Source organism: Podarcis erhardii (genome assembly GCF_964252035.2).
Source record: "Podarcis erhardii genome assembly, chromosome: 16".
Classification (NCBI taxonomy): domain Eukaryota; kingdom Metazoa; phylum Chordata; class Lepidosauria; order Squamata; family Lacertidae; genus Podarcis; species Podarcis erhardii.
The window spans coordinates 8546271-8560228 of NC_138514.1; the positions used below are offsets into that span (position 1 = coordinate 8546271).

The 13958-nt window shown below is 40.9% G+C and overlaps 1 protein-coding gene across 1 annotated transcript in view; it reads left to right on the top strand.

Moving 5' to 3' along the window:
• Positions 1-13958, top strand: part of KCNU1 (potassium calcium-activated channel subfamily U member 1) — an 89831-nt gene that overhangs the window by 22315 nt on the left and 53558 nt on the right. The window contains exons 11-18 of the mRNA XM_081843272.1: positions 3376-3481; positions 5015-5097; positions 6308-6377; positions 6764-6916; positions 8801-8913; positions 9419-9487; positions 11026-11112; positions 13409-13518. Of these exons, the coding sequence (XP_081699398.1) occupies positions 3376-3481; positions 5015-5097; positions 6308-6377; positions 6764-6916; positions 8801-8913; positions 9419-9487; positions 11026-11112; positions 13409-13518 (791 nt within the window). The remainder of the gene's footprint in view (positions 1-3375; positions 3482-5014; positions 5098-6307; positions 6378-6763; positions 6917-8800; positions 8914-9418; positions 9488-11025; positions 11113-13408; positions 13519-13958) is intronic.

The following is a 13958-nucleotide window of genomic DNA, read 5'->3' on the forward strand; positions in this document are numbered from 1 at the left end:
CAGCCAAGTGGGGGTGGCGGGGAACGCTTCCCTCCTGAAAGCATAATCAATTGTCACTTTGGTAAGACATCTCTTTAAGGGAGCCTTAGCCTTACAGAGGCAAATTGAAGACTACAAGTTGAGGCCCTTTATGACTGAAACTAGAAAAAGTCAGATTCTGAAGATCGGAGCCCGGCCTGGACTGGAAAAGGAAAGTTGGAAAGATCCCTCTATGCAGGGATTAACTGACTTTTGGAACATGGACTTGGGTCAGGAGGAGATTGGAGTTCTGGGGGTCTTTGGATCTGGAGGAATTTTGAAAAATGCCCTGAAATACTTTATGGATCCTAGCTTTAACTACGGAAATTTGGCTGACTTCTCGAGAAGGAATAAAAGTATCGTTAGATTGGAGTTTCCCCGAGATCTGCTCTTTAGCATCAAGGAATATGAAGAAGACTGGCAGAAGGGACGTGGAAAGGAGTTAAGAGCCTCGGACATAAGATCTCCAGGTTGATGGACTGTATGGAGTGGACGGAAGTGTCTGGCAGAGTCCAAGACCGGGGAGAGGAGATGGTGGAAGAAGACTGGAAAATTTAAAGTCTATATATAGAAATATTGTAAAATTAATGAGTGACAGGGAAATGTTGGAATGAAATTTTATGACCTTAGTAGAAATGTTATAAGGAGTTAAGCTTAAATAAGTATACTAATTTTATTTTTATTTTTTAAAAATAATATTTATTGAGGTTTTAAAACATTACAAAAAGAAAAAGAGGAAAAAACACAATACAGAAAAACAAGACATTTCCAAGAAAAAATGAAACAAACAAAACAAAAACAAAAACAGCTAAAAAGGAAAAAAAAAATAGTTAGAAAATACATACAATCAAAAAAAGAAAAAAAGAACAAGTTAAACCTTTACATGATTTTCTTTCTATGGCTTATTTCCTTGACCTCCTCACACCTCCCCTCTTTGTTTTCTAGTTCAAATAGGTATTTCAGCAAATCCTTCATCTTTGTTTTTATCCTAATAATTTATCTTAATATGCTATAATTTACTATTCTCTCTTTCACCAATTAGCCATCCACTTTTACTTTATTTAATCTTATTTCTCATTAAAACTGATATATTTAAACTTATTCTCTTAAGACATTTCCCCTAGGGTCATAAAAATTCCATTCCACGAGTTCTCCATCTCTCATTAAAAGCAATTAAAAAATAAATAAATCTCAATATATACACTTTAAATTCCCAATTTTCTTTCACTGTCTCCCCTCCCCGATGTCGGCCCCTACCAAACAGTTCCATCAGCTTACAACAGTCCATCAACCTGGAGATCTTAAATCCGAGGCTCTTAACTCTTTTTCATGTCCCATCTGCCGATCTTCTTGATAATCTTTAATATTGAAAAGCAGTTCTCGGGGGAGCTCCAACCCAACGATGGTCATATTCCTTCTTGTCAAGTCTGCCAGATTTCCATAATTAAAAGTAGGGCCCCTAAAGTATTCCAAATCTTGTTTCACACTTCTTCCAAGTCCAAAGGCCCCCAAAACTCTGATCCCCTCCTGGCTCAGATTCATATCCCAAAAGTTATTTGATCCCCACATAGGGTGATCTCTCCACTTTTCATTTTCCAAATCAAGCCAGGCTCCCATCTCCAAAAACTGGCTTCTCCTAATTACAGCCGTGTAAGGCTTCAACTTGCAATCCTCCAATTGTCTCTGTAGGGTTAAAGCTCCCCCTTGCATCACATTAACAACAACTTTCTCCTTCTCTGGTTCTTCAATTTGTTCAGTTGAGAAAGATTCTTGTGCCGGATTCTTGTCGACTTCTTTACTAATACCCACTTTTGTTCCCAAGATATTAACGCTGGTAGCCATGGCATCTATCTGTTCATGCAGCTTTCCCAACAGATAAAATGTCCTATTCAGTACAACTTTCTCCACCGACATCCTTGAAATGTTCAAGGTCAAAGCTAGTTTCTCAGAGACTTTATCTTTATAGCCAATTTCCCAGCTGCATTCTGTAACAATGTCCCAAATCTCCCTCTAGAGGAAAACAGTCCATTTATCAATCCTTCCAGCACAGTCCCAAAAGTCTCAAAAGTAAATTAGTAGCAATTCCAGTTACCTTTCCTTCTTTTTAAACGCAGAAACGGACAATGGAAACAAAGTCTTTCTTTGTATCTTAACAGCTAGCTGTCAAATTTGACAGCTGTCAAACCTGTCTATTCACCGTCGATGGGCTCCTCGCGGACCTCTCCTGGGTTTGGAGACGTGATGCTTCAATTCCTAAATTTTACCTTCTCCAGCAGGCTTCCCCTGCTTCCAAAGGAGGTATAAGTAATAGTTTCAATTAGTGGAGTTTTAATCCTTTACGTAGGGCTTTCCAAGACCTTAGTTAACAAGCTCTTTGCTTCAGTCTATTTACAGAAGGGGGAGGTGGACCTCCTGTTTAGACCTTCCCCGTTCCTTGCCAAATTGAATTATTTTAAAAGCCCAATTTCCTGTTCTACTCACGGGTTGTTGTTTGAAATCCAATTGTCCACAAGAAAAAGTCAGCGCTCTCCGGCAACGGCTGTGCGGCTTCACTCCATAAAAATAGCGGTTGATTCAAAACACCGCGCCGCTCACCTCACATCCCTTCATAGCCCCCAAAAAGGGGTTTCCCTGTGGGTAGGGGGGCGCTCCTGGTGTCAGCCGAATCCCGCGTTCCCAGGCTTCCTCCGCCTGGGATATTTAAAGGGTCTCCGCCTTCGCCACGGTGGCAAGACCCGATTTTCGCGGAGCGGGTTCCTCTAAGTCAGAGGAGCTCCGCCATTGCCGATGGCGCTAACCCGGAAGTCCTTAAGTATACTAATTTTAATGGAAATAAGATTAAAAATATGTTAAGACATTTATATGATAGAAAATAGAGAAAGATGGAAAGGAAGTGCTGAAACAATTAATGGAAGTGGAATACAAAGAGGGAGGTGAGAGGAGGTCGATGATACAAGGGAATGAAAGATAGAATATGGAAAAGGTATGATGTATGTTTTTAAATTGTTTTTGTTTTGGTTTGTTTAGTTTATTGTTTATTATTGTGTTAGATTAATGTGTTAAGGTTGTGTTTTGTATTGTTTATATACAGTATTGTATTGTACTGTTCTTTCTTTTTTTTGTTTTTCTTGTTCTTTTTTTCTCTCTTGTCTCCCCCCCTTTTTTTTTAAAAAAAAGACATATCTTTAAGATGCTGATGAGGCCAGCCAAGGCCATCGCCTTCACAAATGAATTGGTTTAACCAGTTCACTAGTAAATTCTAAGCATGGACACAGAATCACAGGCCTATATATACATATTCATTCTCAGGAATTGATGGACACCTTCATTCTCTCTGCATACATTTCTCCTATCTAGAAATGATCCAGGTCTGGAACTGGAAACTATATTCAGATGTTATGCTGCATATTCCACTTTCTTCCAAGGTTCTGTGATGAAGACTGAAGATCTGCAGAGAGTTCAGGTAGGACTTCCTCCTCTTCTTCACAAACAGAGTCTAATGGGAGAGTGCCTTAGCTGTGAATTCTCTTTTGCAGAACCAAAGAAATGATAGAAATATAGGAAGCTGCATTATACCAAGTCAGACAATTGCTCACCGAGTTCAGCAGTTGAGGTTCCCAATCTTAACTTTGAAATGCCAGAGATGAGTGTGGGACTTTCTATGTGCCAACCTGATTCTATACTACTGAGCGACAGCCCTGCTTGTAATTTGCAGGTGTTTACTGAGTTTGAGTTGGAAAGAATCTTCCTGCACTAGGAAAGTAACACTCCATTTTGAGTTGACCCCAAGTCCCTGTGAGTCTGGGGCAGAGTTGAAAAGGAATGCAGAATGAGCAGAACTTCCCCCCAATATTTATCCTGCAAAGCTTGAGTAGTAATTATACGAACATCCAGTAACTAAGGGTTGAAAACTTTATTAAAACCATGGAATAACGTTTCCTGCCTGGGCATAAAAACAACAACTGTCAACAGCCAGAATGGAAACTGAAACTAAACCAAAGCATGTGATTTGTTCCTAAGGGGCAATATATACAGCACAGTATATAGTTATTATAACTATATTGTAGTGGCAGTGGCTGCTGATTCAGTGTAGATACTTAGCTAGGTAGGTCAATGGTTTCATCCATTATTTGGCAGCTTCTTCTAGTCCAAGGATGAGGAATTTTTGGCCCACCAGATGTTGTTACACTCAAACTCCCATCAGCCCCAGTTAGTAGGCCGGTGACCAACAAGAATGGAAGTTGGATTCCAGCAACCTCCAGAATGCCACACATTCCCCATTCCTACCCTATTCTGTTGGGAAACATTCACAATTGCCCACTACAGATATTTGCCCTTGCAACTTACCATTCTCTTTATATGAGCGTTTGTTTCTTTAATGTATTGCACAATTGAGCTGAATTTGGATTATGTGAACTGATGGAGGGAGGGTCGGGAAGCAAACATTCACACACACACACACCAAGTGCTATCACACCCTCCCATTAGGTTGTAGGGGTTGTCAGCCTGAGGTTACTGAGGGGAGCTCTGATGTAGCAGTGAAGCTTAAAATCAAGGAGGAAATTTAGAAAAGCAGAGAAGACCTCAGGCTTCACTCCTGAGAAATAATTTCAATATTTTTTCCTCCCCTGAAAAAGAAAAGAAAATCACCAAAATGTGCTTTTTCCAATTTGCTGCTGCCTGTGAATGGAGTATCAAATTGGAGAGGATGACATTTTCCCCAATCCCTTTTCTTAGGGGAAGCAAGAAGAATTTTTGATAGTGGGAGGGTTGATAAGGGCAGAGAGCAACTCCTATTTGCGAGTCATGCTTAGCTCAGATTAGAGCCAGACTTTTATTAACAGCGGTGCTTGTACAAAGGTGAAGCTGCAGTCCTGTTCAGATGTATGGGTGGCCTAAGCCCAGCTGAACACAGTTTTACTTTAGAGTAAATATGAATAAGATTAGGCTGCCAGCTTACTTCTAGCCTCCCCTCTCTTCTCTTGTTGGGAAATAGATGGGGAAAGCTGAAGCATGTCTCATCTTGGCTGACACATGTTCTGCCAACCCCTATATCGAGGATACTACTAACATCATGAGGTAAGATGGGGGGGTTGCTGGGGGGGATAGTATTAAGTATAATAGTTTAATTGTGCATTGAAATAGAAAATGATTCTCTACGTATTGCTAAAGAGGTATGGGAATTGCCATAGGAGTTAAAGAAAAGCTCTCTCATGGGTTAGTGTTTAACTGTTAAAGTATCTCTGCTCTGCTCTCTCATGTGGTGTTTAATTTTAGATCACATGAAAAACTTATTCAGTTGCAAATAGCCATTTTGATGAGAGTTGTTCTTTTTCTGAAAGCCACAGAGGACAAAGGATGAGATAATGATTTCTCTTCAGGTAAACATCGCCTTAGGCTGGAATGCAGGCAACAAGAAAGACAGAGCTTTGTTTTTAACTCTGATCATAGTTATTTTATATTTGTAAGAAGCTGAACCTATACTTAGACAAACATGATTTTATACAACTTTCTGGATGTAACATTGATTGTTTTGTGTCTGTTTTGGAACAAGTTCCGTTGGTAAAGCTTTAAAACCATAAACCCAAACCATCTTAAAAAATTGTCTTGTAGGTTGCTTATTCTTTCATTTTTTTTGAATAGGAACAATAGTTCTACTGACCAGGTGATATGTAGGTTTTTCTAGAGCTAAACTCTGCTTTTCAGATTCCTTTTTCATGTTTTTATGTAGAGCAGATACAGGCCTACTTCTAGTACACCTGTGTGTGGAGTGAATCACATTAGATTGCTTGTGGAGAATTACACAGTTGTGAATGCATCTATCTATTTAGGTATTTGTAAGGAAAACTCTGAACATAGCCATCTTCTTGATCTACCAATTTTATTTGCTAAAACCTTACTTTCTGAGAAGAATATTTTTAATGGAGGGCTATTCCTTTATGTAAGTCACTACCTGCAATTTGGAGTGGCTGAAATGAGATTTAGGCTTAATACATTAGTGGAAACTGGGTCTCAGTCATCTGTATAATACATACTGTATCAAGATTAAGCATGGAGAAGTCTATCAATCCTAGTTTCTCTCAATTTTTAATTTTTCCAATGATAAGTTTAGTTTTCACATTGGCTTATGATTTTTTTTAAAAAAATAATTAAAAATACCTTCAGCATGGATCTCAGAAGCAGAACATTCAGAGTAGAATGTGTTAGTGAACATGATTCATTTCTTCTGATTCTGTGGGTGGGTGGGATTCATGGTTCTGGAACTACAACTATTTTCTTTTTCATGCAGGGTACTGTCCATCAAGAATCACTTCCCAAACACCAAAGTCATAATACAGATCATCCAGTCGTCTAACAAGGTTGGGCTATCTATTTATCTGTGGTGTATATCAGCTTCAGACAAATCACAAATCCTAAGCCAAAGTGTGGTAACTCAGAGATATTCTTGGAATGTCTCAGTCACCATCCCAAGTTGAAGTGAGGTTGTTCCAAAGTGTCATGTGATGCCTTAGTGACTCAGACACCAACAAAATGCTGCAAATGAATGTAAAACTATATGGTTAGAAACCAGTGGTGGGAAAATGTTTCCAGCCTGAGAGCCACATTCCTTTCTTGACAGCCTTCCAGGGTGGGTGTCACTTCCTTAGTGGCCACATAGTCCTCCTGCTTGTCTGTTTTAATTGGAAACTTAATATTCTGCTGTTTCTCATACTTCCACATTTCCCCGCTTTTTCACCTGAAACAGGTCTACCTTCCAAAGATCCCCAACTGGGACTGGAGGAGAGGGGATAGTATAATCTGCTTTGCTGAGCTCAAACTTGCGTTAATAGCACAGAGTTGTGTGGTGCCCGGCTTGACTACTCTGTTGACCAGTCTGTTCATTAGGGAAGACTCCAAGGTAATTCATTTTCCAATTCTTTAATGGGTGTTGAGTTAACCAGAGCATTCCTTACTGCAGATTTATCAGTACAGCTGTTCCACTGTTTACAGTTAAATAAATAACAGATATATATTTTACAGGTTTGGACATCACCATAGGCTAGGGTGATTCTCCATAGAACCTGCAGCCCTCTAGATACCTGAAGGCAGCTAGGGATGCAGAAGGAATTTGTTTGGTCTGCTTTTTGCAGTGGACTCTCCTTACCTGACACTCCCAAACTTACTTGTACAATGGTACCTCGGGTTAAGTACTTAATTCATTCCGGAGGTCCGTTCTTAACCTAAAACTGTTCTTAATCTGAAGCACCACTTTAGCTAAGAAGGGCCTCCCACTGCCGCCACGCCACCAGAACACGATTTCTGTTCTCATCCTGAAGCAAAGTTATTAACCCGAGGTACTATTTTTGGGTTAGCGGAGTCTGTAACCTGAAGCGTATGTAACTCGAGGTACCACTGTAGATCAGAATGCAACTCCCAGTTTATATAATAATGCATGGCAGTATATTACATTGCACACACATGTGCGCGTGCACACACACACACACACACACCCCTCACATCTTTGCTGTCCTCCCTCACTTTCCCCCTTATATCTCTGTATCACTATAGACACACACAGCTTTTTTGCTGTCTGTAGACTCAACGTACACAGTGCAACAATAGTATATATCAACAGTTACTAAGGTGTAAGTTCAGCCTTGCTAGGCAACAGAGGAGCTTTAGCCTATACATACTGATTTCTGATTTTTTACTGCCCCTGAGAGGAATTTTGCTACAGCCTGTGTAATAGCATCAATCTAATTCTCGAGAAGAACATTGACATGCAAAGAGCCAGCAATTCCAGGTTGTTCTGTTAACATTGGATTGATTAGGTGCTGTCTGACTTGTTTATACAGACTACATTATAATAAAATATGCTTCATACATTCAACATCCTGGGAACATGGGCACAGCCTATCTTGGTATGAGACACCAGCCAATCTTCCCCTCAGTACTTCAAATGGCAAAACAGATGGTGATAGATACCATCAAATATATATGGCGATAGTTAGATATGATCAAATATATATTACTATACAGTGGTACCTCAGGTTATGTATGCTTCAGGTTACAGACGCTTCAGGTTACAGACTCCGCTAACCCAGAAATAGTACCTCGGGTTAAGAACTTTGCTTCAGGATGAGAACACAAATTGTGTGCCAGCAGTGCAGCGGCAGCGGGAGACCCCATTAGCGAAAGTGGTACCTCAGGTTAAGAACAGTTTCAGGTGAAGAACAGACCTCTAGAACAAATTAAGTTCTTAACCCGAGGTACCACTGTGTGTGTATATATATATATATACTGTGTGTGTATATATCTCTACACACACACACACACACACACACACACACACACACCCCATATTTTTCTGTGTATAAGACGCCCCCATGTATAAGATGACCCCTATTTTTTTTAATCCAAACTTAAGAAAATACACTATGCACTATCTGTATATAAGACGACCTCTTATTTTAAACTTCAAAAATTTAGGAAAAAATAGTCTTATACACTCAAAAATACGGTGTGTGTGTGTGTGTGGTCATATATATTTGAATGTGACAAGGCTAGAACAAGGTTTAATAAAATAAATGTGTGTTATATCTATTTATATCAATGGTACAGTAATGTTCTTGAAGCAGTTAAACAACAACAAAAATAGTGTTATGAAATTGACAGTGAAATCAAAGTGTTAAAACAGCAAGCAAACAACAAACTTATAAAATCAGAGTGCATTTCATCTATCTTAGTTGTTAGATGTTGTTAGTTGGCCAGATGATGATGACAATGATGATATTTGTTACAGAAACTGATCACTTTGAATAAGCACCTACATGAAATAGAAGGCCAGGATTATAAAGTGATGACTCAGCTTCTATCCAACGATTTTATTGACATGTCCTTCAAAGACGTGGCCCAGTAAGTCCAGGATTTCCCACTACCTCTGCCTTAGTTGATTAGTAAGAACATGAAATCTTTACTGGGTCACACCAGACTCCTCTTGTCCAGCATTCTGTTCCCACAGTGACAAATCAGATATCTATGGGAAGCCCACAAACATGACATGAGCACAACAACACTGCCCTGCTCATGCTTCACAGCCACTGGTATTCAGAAGTCTTGTTGCTTATGGGCCTCATTCCATCCAGGGGTTTGTGTTGTAAGCAAAGCAAGCCAATGGATGGGTCTAGTGTGTGATGACATGGTCTCGCTCTTCACTCATGCATAATAATCATTTTGCCCAAGTAGAGCTCATGGGACAGCTCACTCACATTGTGTTTTACCTGTTGCGCAAATGTCTCCAGCAGGTTTTAAGAACTGATACAGTTTTCAACAATGGTTGCTACTCTGAATCCCCCAGATTCCCCTCCTTTCTTCACTTGCTTGTTCCTTTGTCAATAACACAAATTAATCTCTTTCTTAGATTGTGCTTTTTGAAGCTGGATCTCATGCTGCTTGCTATCGAGTTTCGATCTGGCATGCAAGGAAATAGGTGGGTACCTATCCTTCTGAACTTCTTGCATTTAGCAGGATTAACTATGATGTCCTAAAATCTTTGGGTTGGAATGTCACCATGGCCAGAGCAACCTGCCTAGGACCTGAGCAGGACAGATTGCTGTGAGACTACAGAAAAGCAGAGGAAGAAATATGAGAGCCAGTGTGGTGTAGTGGTTAAGAGCGGTAGTCTCGTAATCTGGTGAATCGGGTTCACTTCCTCGCTCTTCCACATGCAGCTGCTGGGTGACCTTGGGCCAGTCACACTTCTCTGAAGTCTCTCAGCCCCACTCACCTCACAGAGTGTTTGTTGTGGGGGAGGAAGGAAAAGGAGAATGTTAGCCACTTTGAGACTCCTTCAGGTAGTGATAAAGCGGGATATCAAATCCAAACTCTTCTTCTTCTTCTTATGTATAGATAAACTGGGACAAGGGAGCCACATTGGGCCTCAGAGTAGCCATGCCAAGGGGAGGCTGTACATTACAAAATTGCCCCAACTCTGCTAGCATCAGATCTAAAGCATCTTTGTTCTTCCAACATAACCCCTCCCAAACAATTTTTTCTTCTTATCTCCAGCAGAAGCCCATAGGACTTATCCATACTTGTCCCACTGCTTTCCTCCAGGGAAAACTGCTTTTTAGAGTTTAATTGGAGCAAATTGCAATCGGGACTTGCCCTGGATTGCCGTTTATTCTGATCTATCACTAAAGAGTGGGTCTTTTCAGGGGTGACACAAACGGAAGTGTGGGCGAGCTTTTGAAAAGGCAAAACACCACTCCATTATGTCAGCCTGGATAGCTCAGTTGGTTAGAGCATGGTGCTGATAGCACCAAGGTTTCAGGTTCAATCCCTGTATGGGATGGCTGCATGTTCCTGCATTTCAGGGGTTGGATTAGGTGATTCTTAGGGTACCTTCCAAGTCTATAATTCTATGATTCTATGTTTAATGCCTATGTAGGGAATTCAAGTGGTGAAACTCTGGATGTGATAGCAGATTCACTTACTTTGAGTAGAGATGGGGTACTTACGCCCCTTGCTGGACTACAGATCCTATCTTTCCCTGGTGTTGGCAGGGGCCTGGTGAGAGTTGGAGTCCAACTACATTTGGAGGAAACAGGTTTTCTGCCCCTGATTTAAACCCAATTCAGTCTCTGCCTGCTTTGTTTGGCTCATTGAGTAGTCACCCCACTCGGCAGATGGAACAATCAGATTAGTTGCTAAGGCTTCTCTACTTTTCTCTCTTTTTTTGCTCATGTAAATATTTGCCTTCCATAGAAGAAGTAGGTCACCAGGATAGAATATTGGAGTTATTTTGTTGGAGACACTGAATTCAGTAAATTGGGGAAGCTCTTCAAGTTATCCTGGACAAATCTGCATTTGCACCCTCCATTTGCCCTAAAGATCATCTTTCCCCATCACCTCCTAGTCTCTGATTCTGCATGTAGCAGCTGTACAGATTTAATACAAATGTTTAAACAGTAAACTAAGGGAGGCTTAAATGACATTTCTTGTTGTTCTCAAACTGTTTTACAATAGCATCCTGATCAATCCACCTTCCATTATTAAACTCCATTTCGACACAATGGGCTTTTTCATCGCCAAATCTGCAGTGCAACTCAGAAGGTAATTTCTTTAATTACTTGCATCCATATTTGAACTGTATTCTAAGTTGTTAAACATTGGAGTGGATGTCAAACATTGGGCAGGTGTTTTTTGTAACAGTGTTATTTTGTGCTGTGTTTCACAACCAAAGAAGGGAAACTCTCATCGTTTATATATACAGGTGAAAACAGATGCGGATGAATCTCACATTTAAATGTGAACTTACCTAATTTGCAGTTTCCAAACAATATGCAAACCCACACAATTCTGCCCTTTGAAATTTGCACAAATTTTGTGATTGCATTATTTTTTTAAAAAAAAGCTACAAAAGGCATATTGTCAGGGAAAACATGCAACAAAATGCACATATCCTCCCCCAACACAAAGACAGCCTTGACTCATGCACAACACATATATTAGGTGTGGGGAACTTTTGGTCTTCCAGATGTTGCTGAACTATAACTCTTATCAGCCCAGCATGCATGGTCAATGGCCAGAGATGATGGGAATAGGAATTCAGCAATATATTGAGGGTCAAAGATTTCCCACACCAGCCATATAAGGATATACATTCCTGAATGACACGCCTGACCGCCATTTCTCTCCCCCCCCACACACATTTCACTGCTATTCCCAGAATTGGGAAAGGTGAAATGAAGTAATTTTCTCCACAATATGACATTCTTACAGGCCTGTATCTTTTCCCATAAAATGAATCAACATTGTAGTCCTTTCTACCTGTACCTTACAAAGCATTCTGCCCCCCTAGCTTTCCATCTTTGTCCACCATAGTCACCCCCAGGACTTTGATTCCAATCTCCCCTCATCCGATGCACTTCACAAATTTATAATAACATTCTCTTCCTCCTCACAAGACCCACCATTCCTTCTCCCTCCTCTCCACCCCCTGGCCTAATTTCCCTAACTGTCGCTTTCCCAAAAGTCAAATTCCTTTGACACTTTTGTCCAGACTGTTCAGAACTATCTCTTTCACCTCCCTTGCCACACACAGCTAGATACATTTTTTTCATTATCACCTGTTTTCCACATACAACTAGCCTTATGAAATATATTAAAAACCAAAACAGAAACTTTATTCTGGAAGCATTTAGAAAATTAAAATAGGTTGAGGTGCACATATTCTGGAAGCATTCAAGAATTCTTACTTTTTCTATTTTCAATGAGTTTTATGGTTGCTTTTTAAAAATGTTATCATGCATTGTGAACCTATGTTGAAAAGCAGGCAAAAACAAAACAACAAAAGAAAAGACTGCCAGTGTGGGGTTAAAGGTAAAGGGACCCCTGACCATTAGTTCCAGTCATGGCCGACTCTGGGGTTGTGGCACTCATCTCGCTTTATTGGTCGGGTCATGTGGCCAGTATGACTAAGCCGCTTCTGGCAAACCAGAGCAGCACACGGAAATGCCGTTTACCTTCCCGTGGGAGTGGTACCTATTTATCTACTTGCACTTTGACGTGCTTTTGAACTGCTAGGTTGGCAGGAGCTGGGACCGAACAATGGGAGCTCACCCAGTCACAGGGATTCGAACCAACAACCTTCTGATCGGCAAGTCCTAGGCTTTGTGGTTTAACCCACAGCGCCACCCGCATCCCAGGTGTGGGGTTGTTGTTGTTGTTGTTTAGTCGTTTAGTTGTGTCTGACTCTTTGTGACCCCATGGACCAGAGCACCCCATGGACCAGAGCACGCCAGGCACGCCTGTCTTCCACTGCCTCCCACAGTTTGGTCAGACTCATGTTTGTGGCTTCGAGAACACTATCCAACCATCTTGTCCTCTGTCGTCCCCTTCTCCTTGTGCCCTCCATCTTTCCCAACATCAGGGTCTTTTCCAGGGAGTCTTCTCTTCTCATGAGGTGGCCAAAGTATTGGAGCCTTAGCTTCACGATCTGTCCTTCCATTGACCACTCAGGGCTGATTTCCTTAAGAATGGATGCGTTTGATCTTCTTGCAGTCCATGGGACTCTCAAGAGTCTCCTCCAGCACCATAATTCAAAAGCATCAATTCTTAGAGTGGTTCAAATTACCAGTTGAAATCTCCACTTGGCTGGGAGCTCACTGGGTGACCTGTAAGCACTGCCTGTAAGGCTAACCTACTTCACAGGGTTGCTTTGGAGACTAAATGTGGGGTGGGGTGGACCATGTACACCACCTTGAGCTCCTTGGAGAAAACGGTAGGATATGAATGCAATGCAATGCACAAATAAACAAGGAAATACATACATACAAATAACTGTTCTGACTATTTTCAGTCCTGTTAAATTTAATCCAGATGATTTTTCTTTTCCTTTGTTGTCTAGAGCACGGTATTACTGTAGACAATGCCACAGTGACATTCTGAATCCAGAGCTAATTGTAAAGTGTCGTTGCAAAATGAAAGTCCCGAGAAAAGCCTCAGTCTCCCTTTCTGGTAAATTCTCCCTACATTTCAGACTGGACTAACCATGTATAAGTCAGAGGTGGATTGCATAGCTAGCCTTCAAGTCCGTCATCTATCAATTTTATTTTGATATAAAATGTATATCTCCAAAGATACGGGGGAAAGGAGACTCTTGTGCTCGTAGCTGTGTGGCTTAGTAACACCACATGCATGGGAAAAGGCAGTTTATAGCAGTACTAGACTAGACTACTGCAATGCATTCTATGTGGGGCTGACTTTGAAGATAGTTCAGAAGCTGAAGCTTAATTTGGTGGCCAGACTTATAACTATGACAAGGAGGACCAAGCTTACAACACTGGTCCATCTACACTAGCTTGTGCTTGGTTTCCTTACCAAATTCAAAGGGCTGATTTTAACCTGTCAAGTCTTATATAGCTCAGGACCCCACTACCCTTTCCCATATGAACCTG